The following is an 18,658-nucleotide window of genomic DNA, read 5'->3' on the forward strand; positions in this document are numbered from 1 at the left end:
TGGGGTGGGGATTGGAATTTTTTTTTTTTTTTTTTTAAAGCTTTGAGGAATGTAAAATTTGTTTAGAAAATTTCTTTATTACTTATAAATATATATAGCCCTTGTTTGATCCCCATTATTTTCAAAATATAATTTTTCTTTCTTTTTTCAATCACACATTATTCAATAAAATAATATTATAATACGCAAACCCATACTTTTCTTTATTTTTTAACCACGCATTCCCCATCAATTTATTATTCTAAAATGTATTCTTAGTAAAAAAAAAAGGGCTCAAACAAGCTCATATTTAAAAATTATTGGGGACCCAATCAAAACGGGGACTTTAGATGATTGCCTATCAAGCATATAGTCAAAGTCGACACTAGTTTTATGGACAAATGACACAAACATATCCCTTTAAATTATTATATCCCATAATTTTTAGAGGAATACTATTTGTCATCATTATCATTATAAGGATTTTCATGCATAGACTATCATTTCGGATGGATTGTGAAATCTTGTGGAAAGATATTTTATTGGTGTTTTGGATTATTGAATTGCTAATGGATACTATTGAATTATTGAAACTTGACAAGGTAGCTGACAAAGCAGCTGAATTGGAAAGATATGAAGGAGTTGGTTGAAGAATCAGCGGTAGAAGCAGCAATTGAAAGATGATTACACAATTGGTAGCCAACTTGGAATAACAGAATGAGAATTCTCTAGAAGAAGGAAGAGGAATTTTGTAAATTTTTCAGTTGTGAGAACGTGTATGTAATATACTCTGCTTTTCTATACAATTTCAGCAAGCAGAGAAATCAATACAATTCTTTGCTTTATTTTTGCCTCCATTGTTTAGCTAATTTCCTTCATTATCAATTCATTTCTAAGACGGTATCAGAGCCGGCCTTAGAAGATTCAAGTGCTGGAGATACAAATACAGATCAAAACCAAAACCAAAACCAAACCCAAACCCAAACCCAAACCCAAACCCAAACCCAAAATCCAATGCTAATCAATCTGGCAACCCATCAAATGCTGTAAACCTTGATCCCACTCAGCCTAATAGCCCATATTTCATTGGAAGCAATGACAGTACTAGAGCCTTGCTCGTAACCCACACCATGGATGCTGACAATTATCATTCGTGGGCGCGATCAATGAAAAGAGCATTGCGAGTCAAAAATAAATTGGGATTTATTGATGGAAGCTTATGTGAACCAGCAAACACAAAACGACCCACTCATGGAACAATGGTTGCGTTGTAATGACATAGTTATTACATGGATACAAAACACAATGGCAACTGATATCAAATGTAATACCGCATATGCTGAAATGGCACATCGACTATGGATTGAGTTGGAGCAACGTTTTGCTCAGCAAAATGCACCTCGCGTCTATGAAATCAAACAAGCCATAAGTATGCTACTGCAAAAACAAGATCTTGTAAGTGTCTACTTTTCCAAATTCAAAACACTTCTTGATGAGCTCATGAACTATGAAGCTGTACCTAACTGTAATTGTGGAGGCTTGAAGATAGTCATTCAGAATAAACAAAGGGACTGGGTAATAAAATTTTTGATGGTCTTGAGTCATTCATATAAGGAAATTAAGGCACGAATTCTGTTGATCAAACCATTTCCCAGTTTGAATGAAGTTTACTCAATAATACAGCAGGAAGAGAAAAGAAGGGAGATATCAATTGAGGGATACTTACATGAATCTATGGATCTTCTTGCAAAGGGAAATTTCAAAGAAAAGGGAAGGCAAAGCACTCATGTGCAGAAGAGACACATATACTACTGCACATTTTGTAAAATTGCAGGACACTCACTTGATAGATGCTTTAAGGCAAACCCAGACAGACCAATTTGTACTCGCTGTCAGATTCCTGGCCATCAGTGGACAAATGCTACAAACTTCTTGGCTATCCTCCAGGCCACAAATTCAATGGAAATGAAAGGACGTCAGCAAATCAAGTTGTGGCATCTTTATCTCCTGCACACGAGGCTGGAAACGGCAAATCCCAGGAGTTCTTAAGTCAAGACCAAATTTCACAACTCATGGCTCTTCTCAAGCCTGTCACTAAGCCTCAAAACCAGAATTACTCAGTCAAAAATGCTCAAAGTATCATTACCTCCACCTCAACTGAGGAAAATATACACCAGCTATCTGGTATGTCCCTATGTATGTCTATTACCAAACCAAATGTCCTAACATGTTAAATATTCCTTGTATACTTGACACAGGAGCAACATATCATATGATCTGTTCCACTTCGTTTTACTCATCAATTCGTGTTGAGGTTGCATATTCCATAGCTCTACCAAATGGCAATGTGGTCCCTATTACCCACATAGGGACTGCAAAGGTCACAAATGCTTTAATGCTTCAAGATGTTCTATGTGTACCTAGTTTTTCATTCAATCTCATTTCTATCAAAAAGCTAACACAGATGCTCAAATGTTGTCTAATTTTCTTTTCTCATTGCTGTTATATCCATGACCTTTTAGCATGGAAGATGATTGGTATGGGTGAAGTAAAAGAAGAGCTATATCACATGATGGTCAAAGATGTTCCCTCTTCAGCACTATCAAATTACCTGAACAAATTGCATACTCATACCCAAATTCCTGTTTCTGCTTTAGCTATCTCAAATATTCAAGACTTTGATGTTTGACATTATAGATTAGGACACACTTTTTACTCTATTCTTAGCGTTGATGGTGATGTTCAAGTCTCCAAATCATCTAATAATAAATGTTCTTATATATGCCCTCTATCTAAATTGCACAAATTACCTTTTCACACAAGCAATCACAAAACTAACAAATGTTTTGAATTATTACATTGTGACATCTGGGGTCCCTGCAATGAAATTGGTTCTGATGGTTCCAAGTATTTCTTAACCATTGTGGATTTAGTAGATATACTCGGGCCTATACCTTGAGACTGAAATCAGATGTTTCCAAAGCCTTTTAAACCTTTTGTGCTATGGTTGAAATACATTTTGAAACCAAGGTTAAGATAATTAGAACGGATAATGGTGGAGAATTCAATGTGAGAGAATTTTATCTTCAAAAAGGCATTATACATAAAAAAAAAAAAAAAAACCTGTCTTGAGACACCCCAACAAAATGTCGTCGTTGAAAGGAAACATAAACACATTCTTAATATGGCGAGGGCCTTGAAGTTCCAAAGTGGAATTCCGTTAAAGTATTGGAACCATTGCATCCTAACTGCGGTGCCCTCATCTACATTGAAAGATAAAAGTCCTTACCAGATTTTATTCCACAAAAAGCCACCTTATAACCACCTTAAAGTTTTTGGTTCTCTAGCTTATGCCACTACCATTGTCAATGGAAGAATAAATTCGATCCTAGAGCCAAAAAATGTGTGTTCATAGGCTACCCTTTTGGAGTAAAAGGATATACCTTATTAGATCTTGAGACTGAGAAAATCTTCACATCTAGGAATGTAGTTTTTTATGAAAACATTTTTCCCTTTAAGGATGACTCTGTCACATTAAATTATAATAGCATCAATTCCATTCAAGACCCCATAGCTCACAATGAAACAACCAATACCATTCCAAGCACCGTCATGATAATAAAATGCCAGAAATAAGCTCTCAAATCATTCAACCTGAGAAGAATGAGCCTCACACTTGTACTGACACTAACGCTTCTAGCCCCTCACCAAGCACAACTTCTACTACTCATTTGCCCCACAAGTCAACCAGAATAAAAAAAAAGCTCCAGCACATCTTCAGGACTTCATATGCCACTGGCTACTTCACTTCACCCATCTCAAACGTTGGCCAAGCTAAAGGTACGGGATTTTTCCAGTTGCCACTATCCTTTCAATGCTAGTATTTCCTATTAAAGGTTGCCAGATTCACACAAAGTCTTTGTTACCTCTGTCACTTCTCATACAGAACCTAGGAACTACCAAGAAGCCAAAAATTCTCCTTAGTGGTGTGCAGCCATGAAATCTGAAATTGAAGCTCTTGAACTTAATCACACTTGGGTTTTGGTTGACCTACCTCCTGACAAGGAAGCAATAGGCTGCAGATGGGTGTACAAGATCATATTTCATGCTAATGGTAGTATAGAAAGGTTCAAAGCAAGACTCATTGCTAAAGGATATACACAACAAGAAGGACTCGATTACCATGAGACCTTTTCACCTATTGCCAAACTGTTCACGGTCAGAACTCTACTAGCAATAGCAGCCATAAAGGGATAGGACATTTTTCAGTTTGATGTCAACAACGCCTTCTTGCATGGTGAATTGGAAGACGAGGTGTATATGGAGATCCTCCGTGGTTATTTGTAGGATGACACGAAGAAGAAAGTTTGTAAACTCCAAAAAAGTTTGTATGGTTTGAAACAAGCATCACGTCAATGGTACGCCAAACTTTCAAAAAAATTCATTGAACAAGGATATGTTCAATCGAAGGCAGATTATAGCCTATTTACTAAAGGTAATGGTACCTCTTTTATTGTTGTCTTAGTGTATGTTGATGACATAATTGTGGCTAGAAATTGCATTAACATGATTAACCACCTCAAAACTTCACTTCATGACAAGTTTAGGATCAAGGATCTTGGCAGGTTAAAATATTTCCTTGGCATAAAAGTGGCCAGGTCTGCAAAAGGTATCAGTATATGTCAAAGGAAGTAAGCCTTGGATATCTTGGATGACTCGGGGACAATTGGTTTAGCTCCTGCCAGAATACCTTTAGATCAAAATATAAAATTAACCAAAGATGAAAGGGAATTTCTCCCTGAACTAGCAATTTACAGAAGATTGGTTGGCAGCTTGCTGTATCTAACAATAACCAGACCTGATATTTCTTACTCGGTGTAGTTGTTAAGTCAATTTATGGAAAGCCCCCGAATCCCACATTTGCATGCAGCACATAAAGTCCTAAGATATAGCAAAAGGGCTCCAGGCTAGAGGATATTCTATCCAGCAGATTCAACATTACAGTTACATGGATATAGTGATTCAGATTGGGGAGCTTGTACTATTACTAGACGATCAATAACAGGTTATTGTGTGTTAGTTGGAAAATCAATGGTGTCTTAGAAATCAAAGAAGCAACATGTGGTCTCAAGATCATCTTCGGAAGTCGAGTATAGAGCTATGGCTGATTTGTGTTGCGAACTAACATGGTTCAGATACTTATTTGAAGACTTGAATATAGCTCATCCTCAAGCTGCATTTTTGTACTGTGACAACAAATCAGCCATTCATATAGCCACCAACCAAGTTTTTCACGAGAGGACCAAACACATAGAGCTCGATTGTCATTTGATTCGTGACAAAATTCAAGATGGATACATTGTTACTAAGCATGGTCCTAGCAAGTCATAGATTGCAGACATTTTTACCAAAGCCTTGGACTCGCAAGGTTTTTACTCATGCATGCTCAAGATGGGACTAATAGACATATACTCTCCATCTTGCAGGGGGCTATTGAACGTTGACTAGGCAGCTGACAAAGTAGTTAAAATGGAAAGACATGAAGGAGCTGGTTGGAGAATCAGCAATACAAGCAACAATTGAAAGATGCTTACACAATTGGCAACCAACTTGGAATAACAGAATGAGAATTCTCTAGAAGGAAGAGGAATTTTGTAAATTAGTTGCCTTTTTATTGTGAGAACATGTATGTAAATTATTTCTTCTAGAATAGCCTACTGTGTGTATATATACTTTGCTTTTCTGTACTGTTTCAGGAAGCAGAAAAATCAATTCAATTCTTTGCCTTATTTCTGCCTCCATCGTTCAGCTAATTTCCTTCATTATCAATTCATTTCTAAGAATAATCTTTTCGAGTTGACATTTAGCAACTCTAGAGTGAAAATTGTGAAATCCAATTATGCATCTACACTGAAGAAATTGGCATTTCATCTGTTGTAGTATGCTTAGGTGAGGTGAGAGTTAAACAAGTGGATTTGAACCTTGGGCACAGAGTAAAAACTTGTGTTCCAAACCAGAAACTTGAGATGAGACCATGTTTTTTTGTAGTGTCATGGGGATAAAGTTTGTTACGTTTTAGTGTTTTCCATTTTTATTTTTTTTATTTTTTATTTTTTATTTTCTATCAATTTTTTTTAATAATTTATTACATTTTTTTTGAATTTCTATTAATTTTTTATTGATAAACATCACTTTTTAAGAAGTGACACTCACTCTTCTAATAAAAAAGTGACATTTAACTTTACAAAATATTTTTTACTTTTAAATTACTTTTCATATGATTTTTCAAAAGACCTTGTTTCCACTATCATGATTCGAACAACAATATTCCAACTATACAAACACATACCATAGGTGGATCCTAGTCAACACCTCTAAATGACACCCTATGTTCATGAAAAATTGTTTTAAGCTTCAAATGTACATCATTGCAATTTGATTTCGACTTCTTTTAACAGGGAAAGCTGGGCTACAAAGGAATTTTTGCACCATATAGAAACCGAATTGTGTAAGGCCAGATTGCTTTCACTTCGAATTGTATTACGTTCTATAGTACCAAATCATGTAATTCTAACTTTCTACTAGTTTCACTGTCCTTCCACCTACCAACGTAATGCAAACCACAAGAAGATCGTTGTTCCTATGATTATCTCATTGTTTTCTACCAAATAATTCTGTGTCTATACGTTTTCTTACTCCAAGAACGAAAATATAGTAAACAAATGAGAAAGAAAAAGGGATTTGATAGAGCAAAAAAAGACACGGGACAACTTCAAATGGGGTTTAGTATTGCTCTCAAGATCCATGTAAAACGGAACATAAAAGGAAAGAAGCACATCACACGAATGAAATTGTCCTTGTTCTAAACAAATGTAAGCAGATCATCACTTAAAAAGCCGGGATATGTGGTTGAGCAATTCATCTTCCCAGCAATGCAACCCGATCCTTCTGTACGGCCAGTGCCAAATTTACATCAAACAGCTCACACCGAATTGGCATCTCCATCTCATAGAAAGGGTTCTTCAAAACGTAGTCTGTGTATAACTCATATATGTGTTTCAAGAGACCCTCCATGTGAGGTGTTCCAGGCTCACACACCACAAAGAATTTAGTACCTATTATAAAGTAATATGTAATTTCAGATATTAGACTTATGATGTGAATAGTTATATCCATTAACAAAATTCATCGAGTACACAGAACTCTTGATCAACTGAAAGCCGTATGGAAAACCATCCAATTCAATTAAGAAAATGATTCCAGCTACATAAATATCACACTTTATCACTTCAGTTCCAGAAAATGAAATAATTTTATAGAGGCCTGCAGATCAGTAGAAGAATCCAAATCTTTCTAGATACTTGAAACATCTGACAGATGCAAGCAAAATGAAAACCCTACAAACAACTCAAGTCTTTATTTTCTTCAACCCTCCCACCTTCCAAAAACCACTTTCTAATCCATTTTGTTCTCGTACATTTTCAGTATAGTTCTCATCTCATTTTCTAGTTTCTCTCAGAGTCGTGTCTTCTAAAAATTTTATCTTTTTATTTTAGTCCATAAAAAATCATCGACCAAGGCGGGAATTACTATCACTAATGAAGTCAAGCCAACCACTCTTTCGATCTTACTCATTATGCAACTACAATTGCTCCAATACTGACTACAGACCACTTGACACAATTAAAGTCCTCTTCCTAAAATCTTAGCAAGTGGACTTCCCTGCCCTTTCATAATATCAAAATTAAGATTTTGCTTAACTTTATGTCTGAGATAGAGGAAGGTGAATGATGAGAAGACACCCAGAACAACTCCTTGGAACTCTGTAAAAGACTGCACATATTCCTCATGTCAAATCATGCAATTTCACCAAGTCTGAAAAGCATAAAGAGTATAGATGCTGACTAGGCACCAGGCATTGGAAACAGTTTTTACTGGAGTTCCATGCATCATCAAACGGAGATGTCCATGTGCAAACCCAAAGCAAAAATTCATGCAATTATAGAGGATGGGTTAGATCTTCACTTGCCCAAAATATAAATGAAGGTGATTTCAAACTATTAGTTGCGAATGAAATAGATGCAATCTATCCAACTTGCATTTATTACCATTGATGCTTGGACAAATCACGACATAAGGAAAGGATACAAGATGAGAATGAAAGATCAATTAAGATGATAAAACAAAAATGGCCAAAGCATTAATAGGGTAGATGAGGACATAATACAAATTAATTCAAGAACATAATTAAAAGATTGACAACGATTGATCAATAGCTATTGAACGTGGTCCAAATTCGATAATCACATCATATCCTATTAAGCTGTTCCTATCCAAAATTTTGCCTCATTCTGACCAATAGACCAACAACACACAATCACCAGCGACTTTCCACCTTGCTGTAAGCTTAGTGGTGCTATAGTTATTGAAATTGCAAGGCATTCAAAGGGCATGTACCTAGCATTGGAGTTTTAGATTGTCACGTATCAAGTAGTCAGAGCCTCTTGCTAACTAACAACGGAAAACTAACTTCTTTATGTTACACGATTCCTTTCATTTTGCAATTAAAAATTAGCTAAGTAGCTGATTCATAATCAGAAAGATAACTCAATAACCTAACGAGGCCATAAGTCAATATATTTTCAGAAGTTCATTTTGTGCTTGAACATAAACAGTGATGAAGACCAGAATATAACTCGTGAGCTAGCATTAGAATTTTTTCAATTTAGATTATAAGGGGTTTAATTTAACAACTGATGATGAGTAGGTTAAACATTAGCAAACCTGAAATCAATATGCTATACTTCCCAAGATCGTAAAAACCTTTGTCATTTTCCTCTGATTAGTCACATAGAACAGCATTGAGCGTTCACCAAATCCTATAAGATTTCATTGTCCCCCTTTCCTTGTAGACCTTTGATTTTCTTTCAATTAAAATCTACAACATGGTTGCTTATATAGGAAATTTTTTTCCTCTGACTAAGCACAGGATTCTTTCAATATTTTAAGAACCCACAAATTTACAAAGTCCAGAAAAATAATCACAATAAACATTACGAGAAATGCTGCAGATTGATAAAATAGTAAACATGAGGCAGGAAAAAGGAACTTAAGTACCAGTGAGAGACTGAAAACAGTGGAGATCAAAGGTGTCAGCCTGGAGGAGCTCAATTCCTGTACATCCAGATACAGGAGAGAGCTGCTGAGAGATGGCATGCATCGAGTGCCATAGACTTGCAAGTCTCAAGCTGTCATTGGTGTCCATTCTTCCTGCTGACCCATAATCCTGAAGAAAGCATTATGCAACTTTCTTGATTACTTAGACAGCAGAATATGAAAGATAAATCGGGCATGTGAGGGAAGGTGTGCTTGGGAAAATTACCTTATAGAAAATGAGGCCTCCAGATTTGTTGATGATGTAGAGGCTGTAGATCGCAGCCATTTTTGCTTTCTTGCTTGCTTAGTGCAACCAGAGACTTGGTCAGTGCTGTCGAAGAGTGCAGTGCCAAACTAAAATGGAGCCGTGGTGTACCAAAGAGGCGTAGATCAGCTGGAGATCTTTAGTAAACATTTCAGCAAATAATTGTTGCAACCCACCAAAGTTTGATTTTTATGTTGCACATTAATTTCTTTGGTTTATTTAACTCGAAACCTTCTAAATGATTGCATTTTAACTGAAATTTGAACATTATATAAACAATTCATTCAGACATGATCGATTGAGATGAGTTGTTACTATAAGAAAAACTTTAATTGACCAAAAAAATCACTACAAGATCAACATGAGGTGTGTGGAGTCATAATTCTTTCAATTAAAAGTTGTTATTTCCACACCTCCTCACTAAGTTCCTCTGATTCCAAGACGAGTTATAATGAAAACCTATAACTAAGCACCTTTCACCTCATTTCATATGCGAGGCTTCAATTTTTTATCAAATGCTGGAAGACAGGATTGTCTGGAATTGAAGGAGAGGACACCTAGTTAGTGATGTGTAGATGTTCAATAAACCTTGACAAATATATAGGTCCTATCACCACATGATGTTACAACTTACAATCCAGCCCTTGGGATATTGAACAAGAAAACCCAAGAAGGTTTTTTTTTTTTTTTTCTTCTGAGAATTTTGCATGCTTCAGAAGACAAGTGTAAGTAAGATATGGACAAGGCAAAGGCAAAACAATGTTGAATAGAGTGCTTCACATAACTACTCCCTTCTGAGACTATATTTTTGGCCTTTTCTATACCCCCTAAGTTTGGCCATTTCTGTTGTTGATAGAACTCAAAAACCTAAGATCAGGTTTTCTTTTTGCAGAAGTTAGTTCTCAAGGTTGTCTTAAGAAGATAAATGATAAATAATATATGGATAAGTTAAAGACGAAACAATATTGAATGTGCTTCACAAAACTACACCCTTTTGGGACAATATTTTTGGCCTTTTCTACTCCCTAAGTTTTATCTATGGTGATAAAACTTATTATAAGATCGTTACATCTTGACCATTGTAGAGTCTACATCCACTCTCGCATCATAAAGACTCAAACTGCTAGGACATAACACAATGTCTGATCTGATCATGTGTTCATCATCAAGTTCTAGGTTCTAGATGTCATTATACTCAAAATGTCATGGAATATCAGTCAATTTCAGAACAACTTGTAGTTCTGTGAGGCCTACATCTTTTCTAGGACTGTGAATAGCTCACCATAGAAAATCAGGAACACACGTTTTATAAACTTCAATTCCTTGGAACGGATACTGATGCTTGATTTTATTTCAAGTGACTGAACAATTTCCGTCCAATACATGTATTTGGAAAAAAAAAAAATCAACAGAATCAATTAAGAATTAAACAAATAATTACAATTTGAATATGTATTCATTCTCTTGTCTATTAAATCCTCAAGGATTCAGAACCGAATATTGGACCCCAGATCCGATATATAATGGAACATATCCATTCGATCAAAACTAGATAAAAAATATTTAAATATGAAAGAGGAATTTAAACGCAGATCAAGAGCCATATAAGAGCAATAAAAATGAAGAGCAAAAATACAGAAATTTGTATCTAAGATATCCCCGAGTCGGTGTAAAAGAGAAAAGGTTATACTGTTGTTACCGAAAAGAAAGAGATGGCGAATCTGCTTGCAATGCTACTGTTAAAGTGGAGGATAGTACGGAGATTTGAGATTAACTGCCGTAGCTGGTGTGGGGGCTGGCGGCAGGGCCGGTCCTGGGCTGAGGCATTTGAGGCCTCAGCCTCAGGCCCAAAACCCTTAGGGGGCCCAATTTTGCTTCAATTTTTTTTTTTTTTTTTTGGGGATAGTTTTGGATTTTGGATGTTATTTTAATTTTGTATTGTTTTCGTAAACTTGTAATGCTCAAATTTTTGCGTACATAATTGAAAATGTTATTAGATTTTTAAGTAAATTTTTACGTTGATTTCGTCCGGGGGCCCAATTTACGGACCTCGCCTCGGGCCTCCATTATCACAGGACCGGCCCTGGCTGGCGGGATTGGGACAGTGATCGGGTTCTGGTGGTGATTGGAGCCCGGAGGGAGTAGAGGGATAGGAAGAAAACCGCGTCCTTTTTCTTTTTTGTCTTTTTTTTCTTTTTATGCTCCTTGATTTAGGTTTAAAAAAAAAAAAAAAGATTTTTATTATATTTTGATAAAATGTACTATTAAAAAGTTACGAATTTATAAAAAATGTGTAATTAAAATTAATGATTGACTTTGATTTAAATTTTTAATCAAATCAAGCTTGTGTATGGCTAAGCTAAAAATATTAAACTTTTTTTTTTTTTTTAAATACCTAGTCGATCTCCCCTACCCAAGTTTCATGCAATTTTTTAAAGATTTTACTATGACACTCCAGTGTACTGACCCGCTCACAAGAGGGAGGCCCACAAAAAATCGTGGACACTCTGGTGTACTAACCCGCTCACAAGAGGGGGTCCACAAAAAATCCTGCCACCCCCCCTCCCCTTGTGAGGAGTTTGTACACCCGGTATATATGTAGGCAAACCCATTTTTTCATGATATGGCTGGGATTTAATTCCATAAGGTGGCTGTCTTATATTTTCTTCTCTCCTTCTTGATTGCATATAGACTAATATGATTTTGAAATGTCTTATATTATTAATTAAATACTATTATGTAATAGTTATTATATCCACAATTTTGTGATTAATGTAACAAGCTCGGTCGAAAGTGTCCTCTTTTTTTTCTTTCTTGGGTTTACTAAAAATCTCAAAAAATTATTTCACTTAAATTTACTTTTAAAAGATATTATTAGTAGGCTTTGATGTAATAATGTTCATGTTCATTTTAAGCTGAATTGCATTTTTCAAAAATATGCTTCTTAAACCTTTAAATCTATAAAAATTACATTTCAAATCTTTAAATAATTGTGAAGTAGAAGGATATCTGGACGATTTCTATCCAAAGGCACGTTAGTTGTCAAGATAAGAGACTCTGGCCTCTAACCAATCCAATGCAGGGCAAAAAAGTCTCTTTATCTTTTATGATTTTCTGAAATATGTAGTGTTTGTTTCCCTCATTTTTTGCCTGATACAATAGCTCTCTCTCTTTTGCAGTATGTGATTTTCATTTCTGCCATGGACTTGAATATTGAATTTGTAGAGCCTCGGTGCATATGATGATATCCTGGACGAATCTAAGAACATGTTTGGGAGTGATTTTTGAGAATTGATTTTTTGACCGTTAGGAGAAAAGTAGGGTCCATCTAACGGTCAAAAAATCAATTTTTTGGACTAAAAAATCACCCTCAAACAAACTATAAATATAGGCAGACGTTCTTTCATCTTCTAACAAAGACACGTTAACTTAGTGAGTTCCTATTTTAACCAATTTCTTGTATTTTACTCAATTTAAGAGATGTACTTTTTTGTATATTTTGTACGAAACATGAGAGATATTCCCCCACACGATTGGAGGAACCAATTCTTAGTTTTCTTCATTCAAAGCGAAAAATCAAAACTCTCTATCCAACAAGGAATAGTTTCTAGAAAACATGAGTGTTCAAATTTGTACATGGAATCACTGTATTGTGGATCTGTATTTAGATCTTGTTTGATGTCAGATTTGAAGTTAGAATTGGGATGTATTTTTTAGTTAAATCTGTGGTGTTTGATGTTGTACTCTTATGCAACTTCTTATATTGAAATGTATTAATAATTCCCTTTGTTGTTTTACCTCTCATCTTCATGTTTTTGCGCACATTAAATTTTTAAAGAATAAAGCTAAGTATACAGGCCCCATTTCACAGGGCCTATACAAGGTCTCTCGCATGAGGTGGGTCCCGTACCTCATTACAAAAATACCCAAAAGATGCCCATCCCCCTTGTGTTGTGAGGAGCCTATAAGGGTTCTGTGAACCTCCACCTTGGCACTGCAGTTTAGTCCATTTTTAAATAGGAAGAATAGTATAGGTCCAAAACTGTGTTTACTTGGTGCAATGTAGGTCCCAAATCTTTTCATTTGTCGCATTGGTGTATCAAACCTTTTGTAAGTTTTAGCTTAGCCCCCTTCCAAAAACTATAGACATCAAGAACGGGTCATATTCCTCAACAAATTTAACAAGTTTGTTAGCAACACATATAAAAGTGACTTCAACAAATTCATAAGAGATAACAACCTATCACAAGTCAAACAAATTACTCATAAATAGAAAAATATTACTATATACACCATTGCAATATACATATCCTATCATCCGTGTTTAAGCCATAAATGTCAGTGTTAAACTGCCAAGAAAGATACATTTTCAATGTTGCAACAATGTTCATATGTATCTGTTGACACACTAAAAGTGCAGCCCAAATCGAATAGCCCAAAAAATGAAGCCCAATTGAGGAAATTCTCAAATTAAATAGCCCAAAGAATGAAGCCCAATTGGGCAATCCAGGATGAAGGTCCAAACATGATTATTGATGAATGTGGTGGAAGCCCACGAACACGGTAACATCATCGTCCAAGCTTGCAAGACGCCCAGAATCTGAGCGAATAGCATACCTTACGGTCACCCAAAGCGATGACCACGTTCTCGCCCATACCTTCGAATCGCCTAGAATCTTAGCAAACATAAAATGTTATGATTATCCAAAAATGCAGTTATTGAGTAACCTTATCATATTCCACGATTCAAAAAACCCAGTTGAAGGCGGTTGAACGACAAAGAGTAATGACAGCAGTTAGAGACGGCAGTTCCACGATAAGTTAGCCATCATAAAGAAAGTGGGTAGTTATAAAGCAGTCAAGCAGTTTCCAAGCGATTTGTCACGAAGAAATCATCAAGGGAATATAAAAGGAAGAGAAGACATAGAGGGAAAAACCCCGAATCAAACACTTTCAAACAGAGAATATGTAATTTCAATTTCTTAGTTTAAACTTAAACATTTCTTTCAGTACTCGTGTGCTTGCGCCCCTTGGAGACATTCTGTTTAGTTCCAATTGTAAATCATCGCAATAAAACGTCCCTTTTTGGGACTTTGTCTCAAGAGGTTTGTTCCTTACACAATCGTTTGATCCATTTTTTAATTGTTAGCGACTACCCGCGCAAAACAGTATCAACAAAAAAATATAAAACAGAATAAAACTTTCTTTATCTAGTTCCTATCTTTCCCTTAGAATTCTTATGCGAACAATTGTATGTTGATGTAGAAGCCCCTCTATTTCCCTTGGACTCGTTCTGTTCCATGTCCAACGATAGTGCATTGCAAGTCCTCTTGTCATGTCCCATAAATTCACGTCTTCTATTGGTCACAATAAATTTGTATTTAATTAAAATTTATTGTTAAGATTTGGATTTAATTTAATATAACAACAAATTCGTTGCATGTTTCATTGTAAAATTCAAATATTATGATGATGATAGCTTAAAATTCTACAAAAATGAATTAAAATTAATTTTAACTACTGTATAATTGAGTAATCATTCTAGTGGTATAGACAATGCTTGCAAAGCTGTGCAAAGAATGTACTATTAATTGCAATGAAACACATAATATATATTTTGTTAAAATTAAATTAAATTCAAATTTTAATAATGAATTTTCAGCTACTGTTTGATTGCATTATTTAAAAAAAAAAAAGGATCTTTAATAATGATTTTTTTGAGAATGGTGGTTAAAAATTGGAAAGAATTTTGAGTTTACGTGTAAAATATTTTATTATATATATATGTGGTTAAAAATGAGTATGAAAATTAAAATGTTTTGTTTTAAAGAGAGATAATCAATCGCTTAGTTAAATCCAAATATATAGTGAGCAATAGAATACTTTTTCCAAAGTTAAGTGGTCAAAGTTCGATCATCTCAAAGTTCAGTGGCCAAAATTCAACCACCTTAAAATTTAGTTAGTAATAGAAGACATTTTTCAAAGTTTAGTGGGCAAAATTCGACAATTTCAAAGTTTAACAGTGTGATGGAGTGACACATGTGCATTCTATCAACCACGTCATCAATCCCGTTAAAAGTTTGAGACAAAAGTTATGTTAATGAGTAACCTACAACGTTTTCAAATTTGAGTGGCCAAAACTTTACTTTTGAAATTCATTGAATAATCGAGAGCTATAGAATAAATTCGATGACAGTTGGAACAATAAACTCGAATATAATTGTATTCTCTACAAATTTTTTAAATCCTAACAACGTGCTAATATAAGTCCAAGTGGACTTAGCTCATCTCTTAAACTTAATCACATCCAATATTTAATTAATTCAATTAATTAACTTTGGTAAATGAATTAATTATCCAATTAATTAATTTTGGCTTACTAACAAGCAACTCGATTAATTAATTGTTCAACACCTGCCAATTAATTAATTGATAAATCTTATTTTTCTAATTTTTCTTTTGTGTGCGATCCATTAGGTTCCTAATCACGATATCTAGCGACGTGGATTATTATTTTGATCTAATCAAAATTGATAAATTAAATATTCTTTTTTAATTTATCACCAATTCATATTCGTTGTCCCAAATTGACATCTAATGATGTGTCAGGGTAATACATGTGACAAAAAATGTCATGTGCTATGCGAAACTTGTTTGTTTACTGAGAAATTATAATCATTTTGTCAATATGATCCGATCAATTACGAGATTTAAATATATGTCAATTTTAATTATTGATCATATCCTTCATTCTACTATTATATCAATGTAAGTCAAAAACTCATTTTCAACTTATGAGTACACATTAACCAACGATTTTGTTATCAACTTAGTTGAATGAAATGTGAATCATAATATCTTACTATCTATTATTTAATTTATTAGAATATTAATTAAATTAAATAATAGTATTCCAATAAATTAAAAATTGATCTGTCACATCAATTATATATTTAAAGTGTTTTTGTTGAAAGTTGATTGGATATAGGGTATAACATCTACAAGCTCTCACTTGCAGATCCAATCACTTATGTATTTACTATTTAATATCATAAGAATCTATATGACAATCATGTTTATACTATGACAACTCTTTGTCAATAGATCAGCAAGTTAATAACTTGTGAGAATTCATTCTTTCTTTACATTATTTCATTGTATTAACTTTCAAATGAGATGATATCACCTTAACTCATGCTTGAATCATTGATGAAACCTTAATTACTTCGCTTGCACGATGACTCCATTATTATCACAATGTAGAGTATGTGATCAACAATATTGAAAACTACTTCGAGTTTACTGATGAACTTCTTGATCTAAACCATAACCTTTGTTGCTTCTAAAGCAATGTGTATAAGACTTCTACTATTGACTCAATTGTTTCTTGTTTGGAACATTTACTACAAATCGTTTAAGAGTAAACCAATATTTTGATTGAGATTTGCTATCACTCTAGTCAAATAGAAGTTAACATCAATGTATCCATGAACTCTCAGTTCATTTTCTCCATATAAAATCTTCTCAAAATTTCATCTATGTAGATTATGATAAGTTAAACAATTTTCTAGATCTATCTCTATAAATCAAGTTACTTCTTCCACATCCTTTGTGGAGATATTATTTAACAATCATAATTTCGACGATTGAAACATAGGGATGTCATTTCCTATTAATATGTTATCTACAAATAATATCAGGAATATGACAAAGCTTCCACTATCTTCTTGTAAACATGGATAGTCTTTGTTTTTTTGATAAAATCGAACATTTTAATTTTCTTATAAAAGTGAAATTTTAGTTCCTAGAGGCTTGTTTTAATCCATAAATGGATCAATTAATCTTACATTCCTTATTAGCTTATTTGGATTCTAAACTTTCGAGGTGTGTCATTTACACTTCCTCTTGCAAGTTCTCATTAAGGAAAATAGTTTTAACATTCATTTGTCATATCTCATAATCATGACATTCAACTATTGCAAGCAAAATTCAAATGGGCTTCAGCATGGCTACAGTCAAAAATTTTTCATTAAAGCCAATACATTGTCTTTGTTTGTAACATTTTACTACTAATGTATGGATGTTCCCATCCACGTCAACATTTTTTTGTAAACCCATTTACAACTTTTGAGTTTTATCCCATCAAGAGGGTCAACTAAGGACCAAATCTTGTTTACATGCATTGAGTTCATTTCGGATTCTATGGCCTTCTGTCATCTCTTTGACTCAACACTTAACTTTGCTTCTCGTAATTAGTATGTTTATCATCCTTAATTAATAATACTTGATTAGTAATCGTGAATTCGTATCTTCTAAGAGGTAGAATGATCCTACTTGATTTACGCCGAGCTGGAGTGTCCTCAGAATTCTCTATGTCATGATCAAGAGTTTGTCACTCAACAGGTATGGGATCAGATCCAGGTTCATTTGATTGGTTAACAGTATCCATGGATTCATAAACTTCTTCAAGTTCTAATTTACTTCAACTACCCTCTCCTGAAATGAACTTTCTCTAGGAATATGGCATGTCTTGAGATGAACAATTTCTCCTCTACAGAATTACAGAATTGACATCAAATTATCTCCTTTGAATATCTCACAAATATACATTTATTGGATTTAGTCTCAAACTTATCCGATTCAGTGCACTTCACATAACATCATACCCTAAACTTTCATATGAGATAAGTTGGGCCTTCTTCATTTCCATAACTTGTACGGAGTTTTGTCAACCGATTTCGATTGGACATGATTTAGTGTGTAGTGCATGACCCTAAAATGATTTTGGGAGGTTTGCATGACTCATCATTGATTGCAACATATTTGGTAATGTATGGGTCCTTCATTCAGACATACCATTATGCTACAGTGTATATGATGGAGTCCACTTTGACATAATCTAAAATTCTCTACCTCGATCTTATCATAGTGTGAGAATATATTTACCTATTTGTTTCTCTACTTTAAGCTAAATTCCTTCAACTTTTCAAGTGCTTAATGTTTGAACTTCATCAGATATACACAATCAAGTTTAAAATGATCATTATTAAATGTGATGAAGTAAGAGAAACCACCTTTATCGGTGATTAACATGGTCCACATACATCAATATATATTAGGCCTAATATTTGAGTAGCACTTTTTCCCTTTCCCATAAAAGAATATTTATCATCTTACCTAATAGGCATGATTCGTATTTTATCAAATGATTCAAATTCAGTTGACACCAAGTATCCATCTCTATGTAACTAAGAAATG

The 18,658-nt window shown here is 34.3% G+C and overlaps 2 protein-coding genes across 4 annotated transcripts in view; one reads left to right on the top strand and one right to left on the bottom strand.

Annotated features, from left to right (window-relative positions):
- Positions 1-2,983, top strand: part of LOC111379018 (galactinol synthase 2-like) — a 16,359-nt gene extending 13,376 nt beyond the window's left edge. The window contains exon 4 of the mRNA XM_023002330.1: positions 2,694-2,983. Within this exon, the coding sequence (XP_022858098.1) occupies positions 2,694-2,938 (245 nt within the window). The 3' untranslated portion in view covers positions 2,939-2,983. The remainder of the gene's footprint in view (positions 1-2,693) is intronic.
- Positions 2,984-6,702: 3,719 nt separating this feature from the next.
- On the bottom strand, positions 6,703-11,513 carry LOC111387354 (trafficking protein particle complex subunit 4). Of its 3 annotated transcripts, XM_023011919.1 has the most exons (5): positions 11,495-11,513; positions 11,100-11,202; positions 9,362-9,489; positions 9,097-9,265; positions 6,703-7,094 (listed from the first exon to the last, which is right to left on the bottom strand). In XM_023011919.1, exons 3-5 carry the CDS (start codon positions 9,419-9,421, stop codon positions 6,898-6,900), a joined length of 426 nt encoding a protein of 141 aa, XP_022867687.1. In that variant the 5' UTR covers positions 9,422-9,489; positions 11,100-11,202; positions 11,495-11,513; the 3' UTR covers positions 6,703-6,897. The 3 variants fall into 3 exon arrangements, with proteins under 3 accessions (XP_022867687.1, XP_022867695.1, XP_022867680.1); XM_023011927.1 differs by lacking the exon at positions 11,495-11,513 and having other exon boundaries at positions 9,362-9,529; positions 11,100-11,208; XM_023011912.1 differs by lacking the exon at positions 11,495-11,513 and having other exon boundaries at positions 9,362-9,537; positions 11,100-11,201.
- Positions 11,514-18,658: the final 7,145 nt, after the last annotated feature.

Source organism: Olea europaea, chromosome 3, assembly GCF_002742605.1.
Source record: "Olea europaea var. sylvestris chromosome 3, O_europaea_v1, whole genome shotgun sequence".
NCBI classification, from domain to species: domain Eukaryota; kingdom Viridiplantae; phylum Streptophyta; class Magnoliopsida; order Lamiales; family Oleaceae; genus Olea; species Olea europaea.

What these genes read in the sequence shown, in the direction of transcription:
- LOC111387354 (XM_023011919.1), bottom strand. Translation starts at nt 9,421, where the DNA reads ATGGCTGCGATCTACAGCCTCTACATCATCAACAAATCTGGAGGCCTC. An exon ending in GAGGCCTCATTTTCTATAAG is followed by an intron (nt 9,266 to 9,361) that starts GTAATTTTCCCA and finishes TGCTTTCTTCAG; the next exon opens with GATTATGGGTCAGCAGGAAG. An exon ending in CTGTTTTCAGTCTCTCACTG is followed by an intron (nt 7,095 to 9,096) that starts GTACTTAAGTTC and finishes ACTTTATAATAG; the next exon opens with GTACTAAATTCTTTGTGGTG.